The 20,231-nt window shown below is 45.1% G+C and overlaps 1 protein-coding gene across 3 annotated transcripts; it reads right to left on the reverse strand.

The window, feature by feature from the left end:
- Positions 1-795: 795 nt before the first annotated feature.
- On the reverse strand, positions 796-16,416 carry CASTOR1 (cytosolic arginine sensor for mTORC1 subunit 1). Of its 3 annotated transcripts, none has more exons than XM_087913175.1 (9): positions 16,153-16,416; positions 8,908-8,978; positions 7,542-7,732; positions 7,130-7,262; positions 6,056-6,179; positions 5,284-5,391; positions 4,026-4,108; positions 3,446-3,540; positions 796-2,795 (listed from the first exon to the last, which is right to left on the reverse strand). In XM_087913175.1, exons 1-9 carry the CDS (start codon positions 16,263-16,265, stop codon positions 2,730-2,732), a joined length of 984 nt encoding a protein of 327 aa, XP_087769301.1. In that variant the 5' UTR covers positions 16,266-16,416; the 3' UTR covers positions 796-2,729. The 3 variants fall into 3 exon arrangements, with proteins under 3 accessions (XP_087769301.1, XP_087769303.1, XP_087769302.1); XM_087913177.1 differs by lacking the exon at positions 16,153-16,416 and adding an exon at positions 12,439-12,851; XM_087913176.1 differs by lacking the exon at positions 16,153-16,416 and adding an exon at positions 11,103-11,125.
- Between the last annotated feature and the right edge of the window lie 3,815 nt (positions 16,417-20,231).

Below are 20,231 nucleotides of genomic sequence, written 5' to 3' on the forward strand. Positions count from 1 at the left end.
ACCACCAAACCAACCACTCCATCTTTAGGGGTGAACAAAAGAGAAATTACTTATGGGATGAGACACACATTTCTCAATATAAAAGTGGTCTCTAGCTCCCTCTGCTGGTGAAAATATATCAACCCCCTTGTTCCATTCCAGACAAATCTTTGCCAAAACTATCAAAACACGAACTAATATAAAGTAAGAAAAAGAGAGGTGCAAGAAAGGAAAAAGAAAAAAAAATAGAAATAAAAATAAAACGACAAAGTAGCGTGTTGATCTCTCTACAGAAGATAGTTATGTTCACCTCTTGCTGTATACTTATAACATCATTCTTCTATTTTCTGTAATCTGTCCTAATAATCAGAACAATAAATCATAACTTCATTATTTTTTTTTATAGTTAGCTTGATATAAGATAGAACATCCGAGCACCTTTTGAAGTCGCGATGCATTTATGTGGTTTGCAAAAACGCGCTTCAATCCAACTGCTTTATTTAGTTTTTTTAACAGTTGAAAGATTTCCTGCTTGAGTGCGAGAACGGCAAAGCTAAAACAATCCAGGCTACCAGAGGAATTACGGGAATTGAAGTCCAATGCCCTTTGGGTGGTATTATCTTGAGAAGGTCTCCCTATACAGAGAGATGACTTGGGTGTGGTTCAGGAAGGCCTTTTTGTACATCTAACTATCTTAAATACAGCTTTTCCCCCCCTGTTCATCTTTTAAAACACACACAGGCCGGCTTAAGTTTCACAACCCCCCCAAAACAGGTGCTACCAATGCATCAAGCCAAAACTTTGTGCCACAGATGAGAGATACACTGTTTTATTAGATGTTTGGAAAACAAAAAACATGTTTAAAATGACCTTTATTGAGAAAAATTTAAAACTATGCAAAAAACAAACCAACAAATTATACAGAACTTTATAAAGAAACCTGAATCCTAGCCACAGCTAAAAGAAAGGCTTCCATTTGAGGACTGCAGAGAAGGAGCACAACTTCTTAGCCTAGTTTAGCACCAACAAATACAAATTAAGATCAGGGTGGCTACAGGCCACCGATGTGAACAGTGCGCCCTGTGTCTTTCCTGAGCAACTCCACAAATCTATGTTTCAGGCCAGCTTTTGTTGTTCCCAATTTCTTCTCTTCTCTTAAAGAGAAGATGGTTGATGGTCCATGTTGGATCATGACTCTCAACTTTTGCAGAAGGCTCAAGGAACTTTCTAGAAAACCTAAAGTCTGGGAAGGCCCATCAATCTGTAGTGGTGAGAGGACACCTACGAAGGTCACCTTCTACCGATGCTTTTGAGAAGTCAACATTCAACTCAAGTCAACTCAAGGTTACAATCACGGGGACTTGGGCTGGCCGATGGGGTGGACAAACCCTCCCCCCTTTCATAGCAATCTAAGAAAACGGGAGAAGCAGAAAGACTAGGGTTGTTACGCAACGGCCATCCTTCTCTTTCGCGCAGGAGGAGTTTGGGGCGATATCTAAACTCAACCTTCTCACTGGTCCCCAAGAAGAGACCTCACAAGAGGTCCCCAATGGGGTGGGAAGACACCCTGGGTGTCGCCCAACACAAACCAGAGGACGTCTCGACTTCCATCCCACGTTCCGTGCAAATTTGTGAGTTCTTCATCCTTCAGGCCATTGTAATTTCGTACCAGATTAAGGCCGTAGCTTACAAGATTGTTTGTCCTTCAGAAAGGTTAGTCACAAGAAGGCACTTTTAAGGCATGAAGGCTTCAGAAAGGAGGGTGGGGGAGAGAGGGAGCTTTGTCAACCCACGTTTTCTCCCAACCTGTCCCTCCAAAATATTTGACAGCGAATGCTTCAAATCCATTCGTGTTGGTTGTATGTAATACTGCTCACCAACGGCATGAGAACAGAAGGAGGGGAAGTTGCAGGAGCAACCCACCCCCTCCACCAAAAAAAACACTGATTTATCTCCTTTTAGCAGTCATAGAACAAAGGACACTGAGGTCCAAAGTTCTTTCTTTCCTCCTTCTGATCATTCCTCCAGCCCTCCCTACAAACAGCTCCTGTTTTTTTTTTTAAATCCAGTGTTTTCTACTCTTGACATTGTGCACTGAAAAGGGACTGCACTGACTCTAAAGCTAGGGCTGTTTGGTCTCCAAATACGTTGGGGTTATCACCTTCTGAAGACCTTCAATCAATCATCAGGAGAACATTGTTTCTGGAGAACATCATCCTTTCCTTGCGGGGCATGGAATGCAATTCTAATTTAAGTTACATCGTCCCTGTCCCCAAGGACGCTTTTAGAAGTCTCAGAAGATGTGCAAAATTAGAGAGAGAAAGAGAAGAAAACCTCTCCTTCGTGACCAAGAAGCAAGTCCTCATGAATGGCAATTTGTCTCTGAGGGTCTCTCTAGAGACAGCAGATAATCAGGGACCACGAAGACGGCTGAGGAAACCAGGAGAAGCCGTAATACTGAAATCTACCTAGAGAATTCGAACCCCGTTGGTCAGTCTGGAGAATTGGGACAACAAGGCACACGTTTCTCCCCTGGGAGAAATGGAAGGTATCTTCAGGTGAAAAAGTTAGGCATGTCCTCCACACAAATACGAGTCCCCAGAAAGATAATTTGGCTTGCAGAGCAGCTGGGCTGCCCTGTTCTCTCTCTCTCTCTCTCTCGCCAGGAACATCCATGGGGAGTAAGGCTGGACCAGATCCATCAGTTTGGCTTCTGCAACCCACACCTGAGACAAAGGGAGCCCAGGTGGTTATCTCCCAGCCTCCTGGCGTTTCTGGAGCACTTCAATGACCTCGCCAATGCCATCTTCTGGAACCTGGAAGGAATGGCACGGAGAAGGTAAAAAGCTAGTTGCAAGGGCTCAAGCTATTTTTTGCAGGGAGGGAGGGTCGTCTTCAGATGTGTAACCAGTTCAATACTGCTATTAAGAACAACATTCTTGTCTTATTAAATTGGCCGCCATGTTATTCTGGTTGGGGGAAGGGAAGGGAAGGAAGAAGGGAAAGGAAAAGAAGGAAAGGGAAGGAAAGGAAAGGAAAGGAAAGGAAAGGAAAGGAAAGGAAAGGAAAGGAAAGGAAAGGAAAGGGGAAAGGAAAGGAAAGGAAAGGAAAGGGGTTTAATTTACACTCACAGTCACATCTTACATCTCAACACAACTCAGGACGATCAACGTTTGGTCTAATGGTCAAGACACCAAGCTAGAAACCAGGAGGTGGTGAGTTCTAGTCCCACACCCTTACCATGAAAGCCAATAGGTTGAATTTGAGCCAGTCCCTTTTCCTTCGCTCAACCCATTTCCCGGGGTAGTTGTGGGGAAAGGAGGAGGAGGAAGGCGTATTAGGTATGTTCGACACCTCAAGATGTTTATAAACAATAATCAAGGTGAAATAATATAAATTAAAAAAAAAAACCTCGAAACAACAAATGCTTCAAACTCAGGATGTCCTCAGGCCCTTCCTGGCTTACCAAAGCGTGGTCAAAGTTGAAGGTGCTGATGTAATAGGCAGAGATGTCTGCACTGGCCAGTGGTTCAGCGATCTGGGCCACGATCCCACATTCATCTGCAGAAGAGAAGGACCAGGAGAGACAACCACTTAATGTAAGGCCACCCTTCTCAGGTTTTGGAATTTGACCAAACAAGATGATCCTTTCTGGGGGAGAGAAACCCTTTTCCTCTAGGCAGGGCTCTCCAAACTCGGCAACTTTGAAGACTTGTGGACTTCAACTCCCGTGGCTGGCTTGGAGACTCTGCGAGTTGAAGTCCCCAAATTTGGAGGTTGCTGAATTTGGAGGGTCCTGCTCTAGGAGAACACGGGACACCATCTCAGATCCACGAAATCGCTCGTGCTGATGGTTAGAAATGAGAGTTGACTTCTTCCTGGAGATGGAACCCAAGTCAAGTGGACATGGACAATCTGCTCCCAGTGGTGGTCACAAGTCAAGGACTACCAACCCATATTCTGTTTACTTCCAAGGGGAACCTCTGATCTGCAACACCATCCTCATTGATAAAGCGCGGAAGAAAAGAAAGTATAACGCAACTCACCAAAGCCCAAGGGCTGTCCACCAATTCTCACCATCCTCCAGAGTTCTCCTGAGGAACTGGTCAAGAGCAGGTCGCTAGGGAACCTAGGAAAGGAGAGGAAAATCCGACATTTTCTCCACAACGTCACCCATTGGAGCAAAGCTAACCCAGATGGTTGCCGGACTCAACTAAGGAACCTCCAAGATGTCTTCTACTGTCTGCCCTTTCATCAGTGGACCCAGGAGGTTCTCTGCCCAACACCAGTCCTGTATGGATGATGTATGTGCAACTAGGCTCCGTCAGTCACCAAAATGCTGAGTTCAAGTTGACCATTCCAGAGAAAGAGGGTGGTTGTTTTTTTCTATCACTACTTGGGAGGTATCTGGGATTAAATCCTTTTGATATTAAAAAAAAAGAAATTGTATTTTGCTTCTAAATTTACAATTCTGTGAATCAATTTAAGCCAAATCAAATGATTCCGTCTCGCAGTCTTGGCCGCTTAAGTCCTCTCAAACTATAACCGGCCAATCCATCGCGACAGGTCAGGCATCAGACTTCACAAAGATTACTGGAATTCTCACTTATTGTAACGGGCATATAACGACAGAATTTTGAAAATCCAGCAGAATTTTTCTCTCCTGACTCTTACATGAAAGAGAATCAAGATGGGGTAATCTTGAGTTTCTTTCTCACCCTTTTCTCCTTTCCGTGGCTAGGTTGGGTTTATTAACTATTACAGAATAGCACAGGAAAACTGAGCTGGGAGGGAGGTTTGAGGTCTTCTAGTCCATTTCACCTCCCCAAGCAGGAGACCCTGTGCATCCTGGACAAATGGCTGTCCAGTCTCTTCTTGAACACCTCCAGCGATGGGGCTCTCACAACTTTTGGAGGGAAGTCAGTCTATTGATTGATTGTTCTCACTGTCCGGAAATTCCTCCTTAGTTCTGGGTTTATCTCTCCTTGGTTAGTTTCCATTCGTTGTTTCTTGTTCTTCCTTCAGAGGCTTTGGAGAGAGGTTGCCCCCACCACCACTTCTTTGTGGCAGCCCCTCAAATATTGGAACACTGTCAACATTTCACCCTTAGTCCTGTATTCCTCTTTCAAGATTATTTCCATAGACCTCTAAACAAGTCAAATGAGAATCCATCTTTCAACAAATCTATGGAACGTCCCTGCAGGGGTTGCAATTATTGCTCCTGGTGTAAATTACTCCCACTCAGGGGATTGCGTTCCTCTAAGCCACAGCAAAGCACAACACTCCCCTTTGTGTGGCACTCACTTTTTCTTGGTCTCTGCATCCATGACAATGGAGATGTAGCCCTCAATCAGTGAGAAGGCAAAGAAAGTAATGGACTCCTGGTTGTTAGCAGTTCCATCTTTGGGTGGGCTGAAAAAGCCAAAGAAAGAAATGACAACGTCAAATTTTGGACCGTAAATGTCTCCTATTATGGACACATAGGACTTTTCTACTGCTATAAAAGAAAGGACTTGCGGTCCTCCCACATTTGGAGCTTAGATCACACAACCTGATCACAGCAGAAAGATAAGATTAGGAAACATTCTGTAGGAGAAGAAGAGGCTGGGCTGGAAGGCGGCGTAAAAGGCGTCATCAGTTTAGAATCGTTGCGTTGCCACAAAAGAACCCAGTACAGCCCTGGGAATTCCACTGAGCCTTATCTATTGCCAATTTGGCTCTGACCATTAGTTGACCAGAGCCTCAGAGGTAGCAATGATATGGGCAGTCCTTGATTTACAATCATTCATTTTAATGACCATTCAAAGTTACAACGGCACCCAAAAAAGTCAGTTATGGTTGTTTTTCATGCTTACAACTATTGCAGCATCTCCATGGTCATGTGATTAAAAATCCAGGTGCTTGGCAGTGGACTCATATTTATGACTATTGCAATGCCCTGGGGTCACATGATCCCCTTTTGCGGCCTTCTGATAAGCAAAATAATGGAGAAGCTGGATTCACTTCACAACTATTTTACTAACTTAACAGTGCAATGGTTCACTTAACAACTGGGGGGTTGTAAAATGCCACTCACCTGGCTGAATAGAACAGGACATCGATAAGTTTCGTGGCGATGGCTGGCAAGGTTTCGGGGGCGATGCTGAGAATGCAGAATCTGTTTTGAGGAGTCTGAACGGGATGGACTGTGGCGTTGAACTCTGGGAAGCAGAGAGAGAGAGAGAGAGAGAGAGACGCTGTCAGTCTTGCCCCAATCTGATCCCTTAGGAAAGAAAAACCCTCGATTCCAGCTGTTCTGCTAATTAATTGTTCTCACTGTCAGGAAATTCCTCCTTCGTTCTAAGTTGGAGCTCTCTCTTTGTAATTTTCCACCCAGTATGTGATGACCCAGGGCGTGGCACAAAGGCAACACAGTCACATAAGTAAGAAAAGTCTTTTTAATACCTCTAACTTTGCCCCCAATGTCCAATTACCTTCGGCTGTAGAAAAAACTCTCCCCAAAACAGTCTTTAAGTGAAGGAAATTCAGTCCGAAAACAAAGTACATACAAGCTTGTAAATAAAAATCCACACTAACCACTCTGCAGTAATTAACTTGATGGGGCAGGATAAGGAATTGCAGACTTCAAAGGCCAGCAAAACACACACAGTTGGGAGTACCAGATGACGATACCAGATAATTCATGATTTGCTTGCAACAAGTTGCTGTGCGCACTTCTCCCTTTTTAAACACTGTGTTCCCAGGTATGGCTAATGAAGGGAATCAGGGCCCTCTCCTCCCCCGTAAGCCATGCAACCCATGTTGCTCCCTTCTCCATTCCTCACGGCGTGCCCTATGATGAAGAAGGGGTGGGCCTGGGTCTTCCTCTGAACTCCCTCTCCCTTCTTCTACCTCTGCCCTGCTCTGCCCATCTGGACATTGCCCTTCCCCAGTTTCTTCCCCAGCCACCAGAGCCACATTCCCACTCCCTGTCAGCTGCTCAGCCTCCCCCTTGGAATCAGTTTCCGACAGGGGCATGACCCATTACTTTTTGTCCTGCCCTCTGGTGCTTTGGAGCACAAGCCAATCCCTTCTTCTCAGTCTCTCAAATATTAGAAGTACTCAAGGACTAGAATTCATCTGTGTTGGTCTCACCAAGAGAAAATCCCACCTTGCTTTGCCTTGTGGAACCCGTTGCTGATGTCTTCACAGTTTGCAGGGGCCAGTTCTCCATTCTCCTCCTTATAAATTTCAAATTCGCTGGCCAAGGTGTGGATGACCACGGGCAGATCCTTCTCCCGGACCTGAAAGGCAGACCAAAGATCACCCAAATTACAGCATTGCATTGCAGCTTCCATTTTGAACGGCTTCCATTTCTCCTGCTGGAGTACGGGGTTGGACTAGAAGACCTTCAAAGTACCATCCAAACTCTCCGTTATTCCAAATCCTGACTTGATGCTGGTTGGCTAACTGCTCCCTCTCAGTGTCAGCCGTTATCACCTCCCATTTACTTGTTGAACCCAGCCCTTTATCGTACCACGGTAGCCACCCTGGCTCTGGAACCGTCTGCCCCAAAAGCTCACCAAAATAAAATCCGTCTGGTAGGTGGACAGCATTAAGACAGAGACATTATGCTCGGCCAAGGGTGCGATGACAGATTTCGCAATCTTGGTGACTCCTATAGGCTGGTTGAGGGAGGCGCTGCCGTTAGATGAGACGTTGAGCACCAGCCAGGTGGAATCCACCACTTGTAGGTACTCAGAGGCGTGAAGTTCTGGAAGAAATGTGAGAAAACCTCTTGGAGGTCACACTAGAGCATAGAAACATAGGAACAGAAGAAAACCACAGAGTGGGAGATTTTCTAATCCAACCTTCTGTGCAAGGCAGGAGACCTTATATGGTCACCGTAAAATAGCCGCCCAGTCTATTTTTGAAAACCTCCAATAATGGAGCACCCCAACTCCAGGAGGCAAACTATTCACTGATTCATTGTTCTGACTGTCAGGCAATTCCTCCTTAGTTCTAAGTTGCTTCTCTCCTTTATGAGTTTCCACTCGTTGCTTCTTGTCCTGCCTTCTGGTGCTTTGGAGAATAGCTTGACTCCCTCTTCTTTGGGGCAGCCCCTGAGATGCTGGAAGACTGCTATCCTGTCTCCCCTGGTCTTTCTCTTCTTTAAGCTGGGCATACCTAGTTCCCATAGCCTAGTTCCCATAGTCTTGTTATCGTGTTGTTTAACTTCTGTGTAAGCTTGAAGATTTTTTTTAACAATATACAGTATTATATCCTAGTAGTTCTATTATATATCTGCTGTAAAAGAAATTGTCAGAGGCTCCTTCCTCCTTCCCTTCCCTTCCCTTCTTTCCTTCCCTTCTCTTCCCTCCCTCTCTCATCTTTCTTTCCTTTCCTTCTCTTCCCTTTTCTTCCTTCCTTCCTTTCCTTTCCTTCTTCCCTTCCATTATCTCCCCTTCTCTTTCCTCCCTCTCTCTCTCATCTTTCTTCCTTTCCTTTCCTTTCCTTTCCTTTCCTTTCCTTTCCTTTCCTTTCCTTTCCTTTCCTTCCCTTCCCTTCCCTTCCCTTCCTTTCCCTTCCCTTCCCTTCCCTCACCCCTCCCTTCTTTTTCTTAACTCTTAACCCACTGGATGCTGTTCATGTAGTACACCCACAAGTCCCCATTCCAGGTTCCCAGCATGATGACATGTTCCTTCTGATCTGTATCTTTACTCTCTTGCAGTCCCTTTCTCTCCAACCAGTCTGTGCCGCAGGATAGAGAGAGGAAAACGAAACTGTGCCACCTATACCGACCTTAACGGCAGTCGCAAAACTGACGTAAGCAGTGAAGGTAGGAAATAGTCAGAAATCGGCTACAAATTTATTGTTTTCAGTCCTGGCCACAGCGGAACGAGCGGTCAGTAAATGAGGAAAGACCTGCACTCCAAAAGGTGCTCATACCTTTGAAGCCATCTTCATCCACCATGATGGTATAGTCTTCAGGAGTCTCTGTTAAGCTGAAAAACCGACACCTGGGAAAAGAGGAGAGCGTGAAGTCGAGCTTATGAACTGGTTCTGTGAAATTTTCCTCCCTTTGGACAGAAACTGGAAAAAAAAATCACCCTCAACCACCAAGCGCCACTAGGCTCAATTCGGATTAAGGCTCCACCCCAGGATGTTTTTCTGTATCCCTATCCGGGAACTGAGATAGACAGTTTGGTCTAGTGGTTAAGGCACCGGGCCATGACTTAACACTGTAATTCCTGCCTCACTTGGTTGTAAGTCAAGATCTACCTGCATTCTCGTCTAATGCAAATATTTCTGTATCTGTGTATATTCCTAACACGTTTATATCACTGACATTATTTTAAGCTACTGCATTGTCTATAAATGAGTCCCCTATTTTACTATACCACTCTATACAAAGTCTACATCTATAGGCCAACCAATCAAAGGCGGCGAATCCAATCAGGCCCTCATACCATTGAGTGAAATGTGGCAAGTCCTTTGGCCAGAGTAAGTCACCCTTACATTAAAAAAAAATCAAGATCCTTTAAAAGGCTTTGGAGCAGCAAAGCAAATCCCCAGAAGTGTTTAAACTAGGGGTCTCCAATCTTGGCAACTGTGGACTTCAATTCCCAGAATTCCCCAGCGAGCTGAAGTTCACAAGTCTTAAAGTTGCCAAGGTTGGACACCCTTGAATAAAACTCTACATTTTCCTCTCTAAAAGGTGGAGACACCCTGATTTTCAACTATTTAATCATCTTTCTTTCTTTCTTTCTTTCTTTCTTTCTTTCTTTCTTTCTTTCTTTCTTTTTCTTTCTTTCCTTTCTTTCTTTTCTTTTTTCTCTTTTTCTTTCCTCCTTCCCCTCTTTTCTTTTTTCTTTCTTTCTCTCTCTTCTTTCTCTTTCACTTGCACTCTTTTCTTTCTTTCTTTCTTGTTTGTTACTTTCTCTTTTCTTTCTTTTTTTCTTTCTCTTTTCTTTTTTCTCTTTCCTTTCTTTAATTTCTTTTTCTTCCTTCCTTCCTTTCCTCCCGCCCTCTCTGTTTCTTTCTCTTTCTTTCTTTCTTTCTTTCTTTCTTTCTTTCTTTCTTTCTTTCTTTCTTTCTTTCTTTCCTTCTTTCTTTTTCTTTCTTTCTCTCTCTTCCTCTCCCTCCCTCTCTCTCTCATGCAGACACACACAGACACACTCCAGCAAAATATTTCAGGCTACCCCTTCAAGCTTGGGAGAAAAAAAAAATATCCACCGATATTTTTACCCAGGGCCTCTTAAAACAACCAAAAGAAAATGATCCAGCTGCACTCGACCGCAGTCACACAACACAAGCCTGTTTAACCACGACAGGGAGATGCCCTGCCCTTTCAGTCAGACACACAACTTGTTTATTCCCTTGCCAGAGTTTGAGAAAGGGGGGAAAAAAAGATTGTTTGAGCAGACCAAATGGGCCGGAATGAAACGGATTGCTGATTCACGTGCTTGGAGTTGGTGCATGTAATGTCCAGCTCACTGGTGGCAAATCAGCCACAAATGCTGGTGTTTCCCCCCCTCCCCCCCAAAAAAAATTTGGCACCGCAAAAGGATTAAGCCAGATTTTTTGAAACTGTTTCAGGCTTTGATAGATGAGAATATCTGTAGCTCAGCGTTCAACTGTGAGGTCCTTGGTGTTTTCTGAGCTTAGCGGTTTTCTTGCAGACGTTTCATGACCAAACTGAGTAACATCATCAGTGCCATGGGGTTTTAAGGCTCGTTTATCATGCTGCTTTTTAAAACCACGATTTAAAAAAATCTGTTGTTTTTCTACAATTTTTAGCCACCACAGAAAGAACTGTAAATGTAAAGCAAACAACTTTAACCTAGGCAGGGCAGAGCAGAAACCTTAGCCTTTACTAATGAACAGTCCCTAAGTGAATCTGCAACTGTGTTTACGATCTGACTTCAGCTTGGCTGGTTGGGGAATTTGACCATTCGATGATACCCTTTAGCCGGAATGGTATAAGATCGCCTTATACCAGGGGACCAGGGGTTGGACTAGAAGACCTTTTGCGGTCCCTTTCAACCCTATGATTTTTTTAGCTGGCTGGGGAATTCTGGGAGTTGAAGTCCACCCATCTTGAAGTGGCTGAGTTTGAAAAAAAACAGTGAGCTAAATTTAACCAAATCATTTCGCTGGCTGACCAGATTTTGGGAGAAAAAGTCCAACAGGTGAGTTAAAATTCACCAAAGGCAGCCAGCAGAAATCAGGTGAGAAGGAAGGGAAGAGGAAAAGGCAAGGAGGAAGGGAAGAACGACAAAGGGGAATTTAAGGAAAAACAAGAGTGAAGAAATCTCATTAACAAATTACCTGGTTATCCCAGGTGATCGGAATGCCGTATGGGCGGTAAGCAAGCCTCAATATTTTTCTTCCATGTTTGCCAGAAATAAATAAATATATATATATAAAACCCGAACAACCAAAGATCCACATACAAATACCCGCAAGAACCTCAGAAAACATATATATATATATATATATATATATATATATATATATATATATATATATGTATGTATCGATATATATATATAATCAATCACTTTCAGGGTTATGAAAAGTGAAGCCATTTCACATCACCGAGGGGTAAAAAAACAAAATATATATATATTTTTTTCCTGGCTTCATGTTGATTTAAGTCCTGGGCCGTCCCTTTCACTGTACAAAGATTAAGGAAGACTTTTTTTTTTTCCCCTTTATTCTAACAGCCAAACTTTTAGTTTTTCAAATTGGAAACTGTTTCGGACTTGTTTACAGTGCAGCCTTAAGGCTTTTCAAAACAAGAACAGGAATTTGTTGTTTTTCTAGAACGTGTGTAGCTATCGCAGAAAGAAGTGTAAATGTAAAACAAACAAGAAAAGCAACAGCCCTTTGAAATGGAGCGAGGCAAAAGGTGAAAAATGCAAAGTATATTTTGCGGAATTATTTTGTTTTACATCCTACAATTAGACACGTTCTAGGTACCGTTTTGTGCCTCCGCAAAGGCACAATTTCAAACTCTGCTTTTTCAGAGAAAACCCTATATTTTTTTCTTTAAAAACCACTCGGTGGGGGAGGCGATTTGTACCTTTCGGAAGCTGCAGAGTTTAAAGAGTTAAGCAGCCAGATAAGACGCGGAGTAAGTAGCTAAAGGAAGTAGGAAACGGCTTGCAAAGCAGGAATTGGTGGAAAACAATAGGTAGTAATGCCAAGGAACTGTGCTGGAGAAAGACGCCCGTCTAAGAACAAAATAGAAAACAGAATTAGGCCATAAGGACCGCTAGGAAGGAAGTTTGGGAGAAAAAGAGGAAGGCAATTGCACAACTAGCTGACCTGGAAACGGTATCTCTAGTTTAGAAGGACTAGGGGAGACATGATAGCGGTCTTCCAGTATTTGAGGGGCTGCTATAAAGAAGAGGCAGTCAAGCTATTCTCCAAAGCACCAGGAGGCAGGACAAGAAGCAACGGATGGAAACTTACAAAGGAGAGAAGCCAACCTAGAATTAAGAAGAAATTTCCTGGCAGGGAGGCCTATTCACCGGTGGGACTGCTTGCCACAAGAAGTTGTGCGCGCTCCATCACTGGAGGTTTTCAAGAAGAGATTGGACCACCTCTTGTCTGGAATGGTATAGGTTTTCTTGCCTAAGCAGGGGGTTGGACTAGAAGACCTCCAAAGTCCCTTCCAACTCTGTTATTCTGTTTTTGTCTTCTGTTACAAATTTCACACTGATTGCAAATTCTGAGCTGGCGGGCTTCGTTTTTATCTCCAAGGGTGCAAAAGCAACTTGTGAAAGCAGAGAGAAATTGTGAGGCAAACAACCAACAACCTGCTTGGTGCTGATAGGGAGCCAGCTGTGCCCTCCAGATGTCCTGAACAGATGACTCTGAAAGTGCTCTTTCAAAACACACACACACACACACACACACACACACATTAGAAAAGTGAAGAGGGAATTTTCCACTGTCTGAGATTCTTTGCTATGGCGAAGATAAGCAAGGGAAACAATAACGACCTCCGAAAAAGCTTTAGCTAAGCTTAACTGGGATGGAAGCAGAATCCCTCACATCCCTACACAGGTAGTCCTTGACTTATGACAACCGAGCCCTAAACATCCGTTGCTCAGCGAGACGGGCGTTAAGGAAATTTCACCCCATTTTTCCTACCACCGTTGTTAAGTGAATCAATGCACATGTTTATGTTAGCCCCACGGTTGTTAAGCAAATCAGGCTTCCCCATTGACTTTGCTTGTCAGAAGTTTGCAAAATGGGATCGCGTGATTTCCCCCCCCAAAAAAACCTGCAACGGTCATAAATACGAAGCGATAGCCAAAGGTGTGGATTTTGATCCCCTGACTACGGGAATGCTGCAACGGTTGTTAAGTGTGAACAATGGTCTAAGTCAGTGCTGTGGTAGGTTCAAACGGTCACTAAACAAATGGCTGGACGTGGAAAACTACCTGTAGTAACTTGACTACCTGCTAATTCTATAAATGAAGTCAAGTAGCATTTTTATCAGTCGCAACTCTCCCACAAAAATAGAAGCCAGAACTAAGAATTGGAGCATTCGTGGATATAAAAACCCCAACGCTTCTTAATTAAAAGTGGCACAATAATCCAAGGCCGCTTAAAAACAGAGACAGCAACCAACAATCCTTATATTTGCAAAAACAAACAAACAAAAGTTTGAAAGACCAAAACAAATGCCAAAGACAGCAGGAATTTAGCAACAAGTCCCCCCTTTTGAAAACATTTTTAAAATTATTTCTGCAATTCCAAAGACACACACACACCCTGAAAAAAAAGAGCAAAACCTTAAGAAAGAGAGAGAGAGAAAGAGAGAGAGAGGAGAGAGAAGAGATGAGAGGAGAGAGAGGAGGGGGAGAGAGAGAGGAGAGAGAGATGGAGAAGAAAGAGAGGAGTGGGAGGAGAGAGAGAGATGGAGGAGAGAGAAGAGATGAGAAGAGAGAGAGCAGAGAGAGAGGAGACAGAGGGAGAAATGGAGGAGAGAAGAGATATGAGAGAAAGAGAGAGAGAGAGAAAGAGAGAGAGAGAGAGAGAGATGGAGAAGAAAGAGAGGAGGGGAGGAGAGAGAGAGATGGAGGAGAGAGAAGAGATGAGAAGAGAGAGAGCAGAGAGAGAGGAGACAGAGGGAGAAATGGAGGAGAGAAGAGATATGAGAGAAAGAGAGAGAGAGAGAAAGAGAGAGAGAGGAGAGAGAGATGGAGAAGAAAGAGAGGAGGGGGAGGAGAGAGAGAGATGGAGGAGAGAGAAGAGATGAGAAGAGAGAGAGCAGAGAGAGAGAGGAGACAGAGGGAGAAATGGAGGAGAGAAGAGATATGAGAGAAAGAGAGAGAGAGAGGCTGCCAACTCTTGCAAAAATGTGCAGGGGCGGGAAGAATTTAGGAAAAAATAAATTGCTTCAAGAAGGGAAAATAAACATAATTGGCTCCAAAGGGGGGAAAAAATAAATTGCTTCAAGAGAAATCAGCCCTTGGCTGGGGGAGGAGGGGAAAAAAAAAGGGGGGGGGGGAAGAGCTGTTTATTTTCCTTCAAGGCTTTCAAGACCAGCCTTGGGGGCGTCTCGTCCTGGTTATGTCAGGATCGCACCCGGGTGCCCAGAGCCAAAGTAAATATGGCATTTAAAGGGTACGGGAAAGGGAGGGGGAAAGGGATCCTCCTGAGCTAATTGGGGTCCAAGGAGCCCCTTTTCAAGAACTGGGGGAAAGTTTGGCCTCAGCTGTGCCCCCCTCCCCCCCCCAAAAAAACCCACAGGAGCAGTCAAAGCCCAGGTTCACGGGCCTCTTTTAAAAAAAGATTGTGCACCATTTACGGCATTTGGTTTTTGGGGTGGGGAAGCTGCGTTCCTGAATTTATGGGGCCACAACTCCAACCTCCCATCTGGGGACGATGGAAGATGTAGTCCAAGAGCTCTAGAAGAAGCCCAGGTTGGAAGAAAAGATTTTTTAAAGATGTTAAATTTAAAAAGACTGTGCAGAATTTACGGTATTTGGGTTTTGCCTGGGGAGGCTGGTGCAGTCTCCATTCCTGAAATTAAGGGATAGGAACTCCTCGGGGACGATGGGAAATGTAGTCCAAGTGCTCTAGAAGGGCGCAGGTTGGAGGAAATCTTTCTCTTTAAGAAGCACTCTCCCTCCCAGTTCCCAAATGGGTGTAATCTTACACACAACTCCTCTCTCTTTGGCTCAACCCTGCAATTTCTTTACAGATCTGGTAGGCCTCTTCTGGGTTTCTTATCCACACGGGTCGTTTTGAGTTTCCCCTGACTACAAGTCCCATCGTTCCCAGACCAATCCAGCCAGTCGGTCTGCATGGTGAGAGCCTAAGCAAAGCGAAAAAGGAAGCCAGATATTGCGGGAAAGGCCGGGGGACAGGTTCTCACATCACCTGGGCTAAAGTGAGGGCAACCAGGCTGCAATACTCCACAGGATCTCCAGATGGCAGTAGAAAGCGTCTTTGTCGCCATCTACAGGGCTTCTGGAGAACTGCAGTCCGCTTTTTGATGCCCAGAAAGATTTGTGGGCCTCTTCAGAGGCTACCAACAACCACGATATGGCAACAGACACAACTCTGCTCTATCCACCCTCTTGTATACACGCTTGTATGACACTTGTATACCCACCCAGACATGCACCCGTCATGCCTCCATCCTTAATTTGCAAGCACACAGCAGAGAAGTTATTTCCTCCAACCTGCCCCCCATACTGGTCAGAACAACAGAGTTGGCGGGTCCTTAGCCCCCCGCCCCCCAATTCGGAGCACTTGTGCAAACACCAGCTCTGATCCACGCCGGTGGTCACTCCGATAACACTCCCCCTGCACAGCTTCTCCAGCCCACCTTCCGCGACACGCGTGTCAGTGCCTTGCCAACTGCACCAACGCCCGGTGTCTGCCCGGTCTCCCCACCAGACGAGCCGCGGCGACACGCCCGTCTGCGGCGCCCTCCCGAGTGAACCAGCCTGGCTACCCTGACACGCGTGTTTGCGCCTTCCCGACTGCACCAACGTTTGCACGGTCTCTCCTCCACCGGGCTAGCCAACGGCGACACGCGCGTCCGTGCCCGCCGGCGTTGCCCCAACCCCGCCGGCCGCGCGGCCTCTCCAGCCCGCCCCGCCGACACGCGTGTCGGCGCCCTTCTCACGAGCGCGCCCAGGCGGCCCCGCCGCGCCGTCCCACCTGCTGCGCTGGGGCAGGAGCAGCATCTTGAGCAGCGGGTGGGTGTAGAGCCAGAGGCCGCGGCGGGCGAGGCTGAGGACCCGCACGCGAGGCTCCAGGATCCGCAGCTCCATGGCGCAGCCAGCAAGGCCGGCGCTCAGCCCCAGCGCTGGGCTTTACGCAAGCCGGGCCCGCGGCGCCGCCTTCTTCCCCAGGCCCGGCCCGGCCCGGCCCACGGGGTGGAGAGCGCCGGCCCCGACCCACCCCCGGCCCGCCTTCCCCTTTTGCTTTGGCTCGGCTCGGCTCGGGCCGCCTCTGAGCTCGTGCAGAGCGCTGGGGCAACGGCGCGCGCAAGGGGAGCGAGCGGCCCAGGCGCGCCTCTGGGTGTCCTCCGCTTTCCCTTCGCGGGTGCTGAAAGAGAGCCGGGGCTTCTCACGACCCCGCTCGGCCGCCTTGCGGGTTTCGTGGGTTGTTGGCTAAGCAGGTCGGGTGCACCCGCCCTTCGCCTTGAACTTTTAAGCTTTCCTTCCTTCCTTCCTTCCTCCTTTCCTTCCTTTCTTCTTTCCTTCCTCCCTTTCTTTCCTCCCTCCCTCCTTCTTTTCTTTCTTCCTTCATCCCTCCTTTCCTTCCTCCCTGTTTCTTTCCTTCCTCCCTTCTTCTCTCCCTCCTTCTTTCCTTCCTTCTCTCATCTTTCATTTTTTGTTTTTTTTAAAAATCCTTATTTCCTCCCTTTCTCCTAACTTCCCTTTCGTTTCATTCCTTCCTCCCTCCTGTTTTCCTTCCTGTTTTATAATCTCTCAACTTTCAATTTTTTTCTTTTAATCCTCCCTTCCCTTTCCTTCCTTCCTTCTTCCTCTCTCCTTCCTTCCTTCCTGTCATATAATCTTTATCTCTTTCAATTTTTCTCCTGCCTTGCTCTTAATTATATGACAGGAAGGAAGGAAGGAAGGAAGGATTATCTCTTTTAAAAAATTTTTTTTTCTGCCTTGCTCTTAATCCTTCCTTCCTCCTTCCCTCCCTCCCTCCTTTCCTTTCCTTCCTTCTTCCTCCCTCCTGCCTTCCCCTCCTCATCCTCGGTGCCATGCCCACATTTTTCTCCTCTACACGCCTTCAACTCGGGGTGTTTCTAACGTTTTCCGCTGCTCCCTTTGCATGTTCCATGCGGAGAATGTTCTCCTCCTTGTCTCCCGGCCTTTGATGGAAAAGCACAGATAATAGATCCAAAGACAGGCTGATTCGAGTTGCAACGGGCCTGCTCGGTGCCCACAGCAAATGTTTCCGCCACAGCTACGAAGACGCAAGGGGGAGTTTGCGCATAACAGGTCGGTTTTTCTGTTGTGGTTGCCCCCAGCCTGGCCTGGCCCAAAACTTGATTTAAAAAAAAAAAACAGACCTGCAAGAATCAGAATTCCTGGCCAGGTGAATTGAAGCCTGCAACTCCCTTAATGCCTCCGGAAGTTGTGAATAATCCAACACTGGAAGAGTTTTAAGAAGAGATTGGACAACCCTCGGTCTGAAATGGCGTTAGGGCAGAGGTCTCCAAACTTGGCAAGTTTAAGACTTGTGGATTTCAACTCCCAGAATTCCCCAGCCAGTCATGCCTGTTTTTCTCTCTTAATCTCCTAAAGTGGAGAGAGATTGCAGAGGAAGGGATTACAAGAGAGTCAGCTATGCTGGCTGGAGAACCCTGGGAGTTGAAGTCCAACAAGTCTTAAACTTGCCAAGGTTGGAGACGGCTGGATTAAAGTCACCCGTTAAATCCAAACCAAGTAAAGCCACATTCCAGTTTAAGAAAATAAGGGCAAACCAGCCCTGCCAACATGCTTTCCCCCCCCGAAGTCTTTTGCAAACTGCTTCACATCCCCCCCACCCAAAAAAAGCCGTTGGAAGGGCGGCAATGCGCCCGATTTCAGAACTGACATGTCATTTAAAAAGCACACGCATCCGTTAAAATTTTTCCCATGGCAAAAGGGAGGATCACAAGAATCGGAGCAGAGACTGTTGAAAAATCTTCCAAACTGGGGGAAAAAAAAATGAATTTGAGAGCAAGTGTCTATGGAAACCTGTGTAAAGTTGGGCTGCTTTCTTATAACCCATTTCCCTGACATTTTTTCCCCCTAGTTTACAGAACTTTAATAATGGCGTTTATACACTGAAGTGCCCGTTTGATTATTAAGAGGAAAGAAAATAAAAGAGATTTAAAATGCAGACGCCAAATACTGCAAGATAATTTTTTCCCTTCTCTCTCCCACTCATTGCCATGCTTAATGACAAGTAACAACTTACTATTCCAAAATATTTTACCAGGGTCAAGCCAAGTTAAGCCAAGCTTCCCTCTCATTTTCATGCTGGTCTGTTAGGTCCTATAGGTCAGGGGTCTCCAAGGTCGACCACTTTAAGACTTGTGGACTTCAACTCCCAGTTTTGCTGGCTGAGGAATTCTGGGAGTTGAAGTCCACAAGTCTTAAAGTGGCTAAGGTTGGAGACCCCTGAATAGTCCTTGACTTAGAACCATTCATTGAGTGACCGTTGGAAGTTACAGTGGCACTGGAAAAAAAGGGGGGGGGGACTTCAAAAGTGATGTTTTGCACACCTATAATCTTTGCAGGATCTTCAGGGTCACGTAATCAAAATTCTCATCCTTGGCCACTGTCACACATTTACGAACAGTTGAAAAGTCCTGGAATCCGCTTTTGCAATCTTCCGGCAAGCGAAGTTTGGGAGGAGGGAGCCAGATTAATTTAACAGCTGTCTCATTTAACAACGGTAGCAAGGGAAGTCATAGAATGGGACAAAATATATGTATCATCTCTCTTGTGTAGCAACAAATATTTTTTTTCTCAATGGTGGTCGCACAATGAGGACTACCTGTATAATGACTGAGGAATTCTGCTTCCATTGTCCAGGGGAATCACATACTCACCGTTTTGTGGCTTTCTCAGTCAGCTTTCCCCCAAAGTCCATGGGGGAAGCCAGATTCATTTAATGACTGCAAGATTCACTTAATAACTGCAACAAAAAGGGGCATAAAACGAGGTGCATGTCCTTTAATAACTGTCTCAGTAATGCAAATTTTGGGCTCAATTGCAATAGTTAAGTCAAGGACTACCTGTATTAAACACTTTTCTGAACAAAAAATCTCTTCTGAAAAAAACAAAACTTAAATCAGTCTGTCACCCACACAGCTCAGGGTGTCTGCCTCAGAGTTATTTCAAAAGGTATGTCAATTTACAACCCGGAGTAAAGGAGTTGTCTCGTTTCCACAACCCAACAGTGGAAAATTTCAGCCGAATTTTGTGGAAAATTACAGGTAGTTGCAAACTGGGAAACGGATAAAAAAGAAAATAACTCATTGAACGGAGTCTAAATTCCAGCAAATCTAGACTTTAGGCCAATGTTTTTCAATTTGAGCCACTTTAGGAAAGAACTTTAACTCCCAGAATTCCCCAGGCCTGGAAAAAATTAAAATTAAAAAATTAAATTCAAATAAAATTAAATTAAAAATTAAAGTGACCCTTTGAGAAATAGGAGTTTTGTCTATCCTTGATAGACAGATGCTGGATTTATCTCTGTGAGAATTGCAAAGTTTGAGGGAAATTAACATTTGTCTCCAAACCATCTTGGTTGATGAGAGTTTTAGAGAGGAAGGGAGAAGCAAAGGACTTTCCAGCCAGATTTAACTCTGATGTTATGGGGCAGAATTTGTCCCTTTAAGGGGTTTCAACCTTCCTGTTTCCAACTTTCCACCAAACCAAATTATTTAGGATGGTGACAAAAGCCTCTTTGTCACTTTAGAACCTGGGATGGAAAATAACCATTTCTCCTTTTTTTCCATCAGACAAAAACAACCCGAGTTCCAAGAAATTCTCTCTCTCTTTTTTAAGAAAAAAAAAATATATACTTAAAACCTTTGGGCAAATTGGAAGAAGCAATTGTATGAGCTGTTTGCCAGCCTTTTTAAAAAAAATCAGTTCTCTCACCAAAAATTAATTTATTAGTATCATACTATTACTAGTATACCATAAACTATTATTATTTTATACTATTAGGTAAGATATGGATTTCTGGCTGAAAATAAACTAATGTTCCATCTCCCTTTT

Source organism: Pseudonaja textilis, chromosome 15, assembly GCF_049901715.1.
Source record: "Pseudonaja textilis isolate UNSWEBS1 chromosome 15, rPseTex1.2, whole genome shotgun sequence".
NCBI lineage: Eukaryota > Metazoa > Chordata > Lepidosauria > Squamata > Elapidae > Pseudonaja > Pseudonaja textilis.

What these genes read in the sequence shown, in the direction of transcription:
- CASTOR1 (XM_087913175.1), bottom strand. Translation starts at nt 16,265, where the DNA reads ATGGAGCTGCGGATCCTGGAGCCTCGCGTGCGGGTCCTCAGCCTCGCC. An exon ending in ACCAGACGGATTTTATTTTG is followed by an intron (nt 7,263 to 7,541) that starts GTGAGCTTTTGG and finishes TCTGCCTTTCAG; the next exon opens with GTCCGGGAGAAGGATCTGCC. An exon ending in TCAACTTTGACCACGCTTTG is followed by an intron (nt 2,796 to 3,445) that starts GTAAGCCAGGAA and finishes CATTCCTTCCAG; the next exon opens with GTTCCAGAAGATGGCATTGG.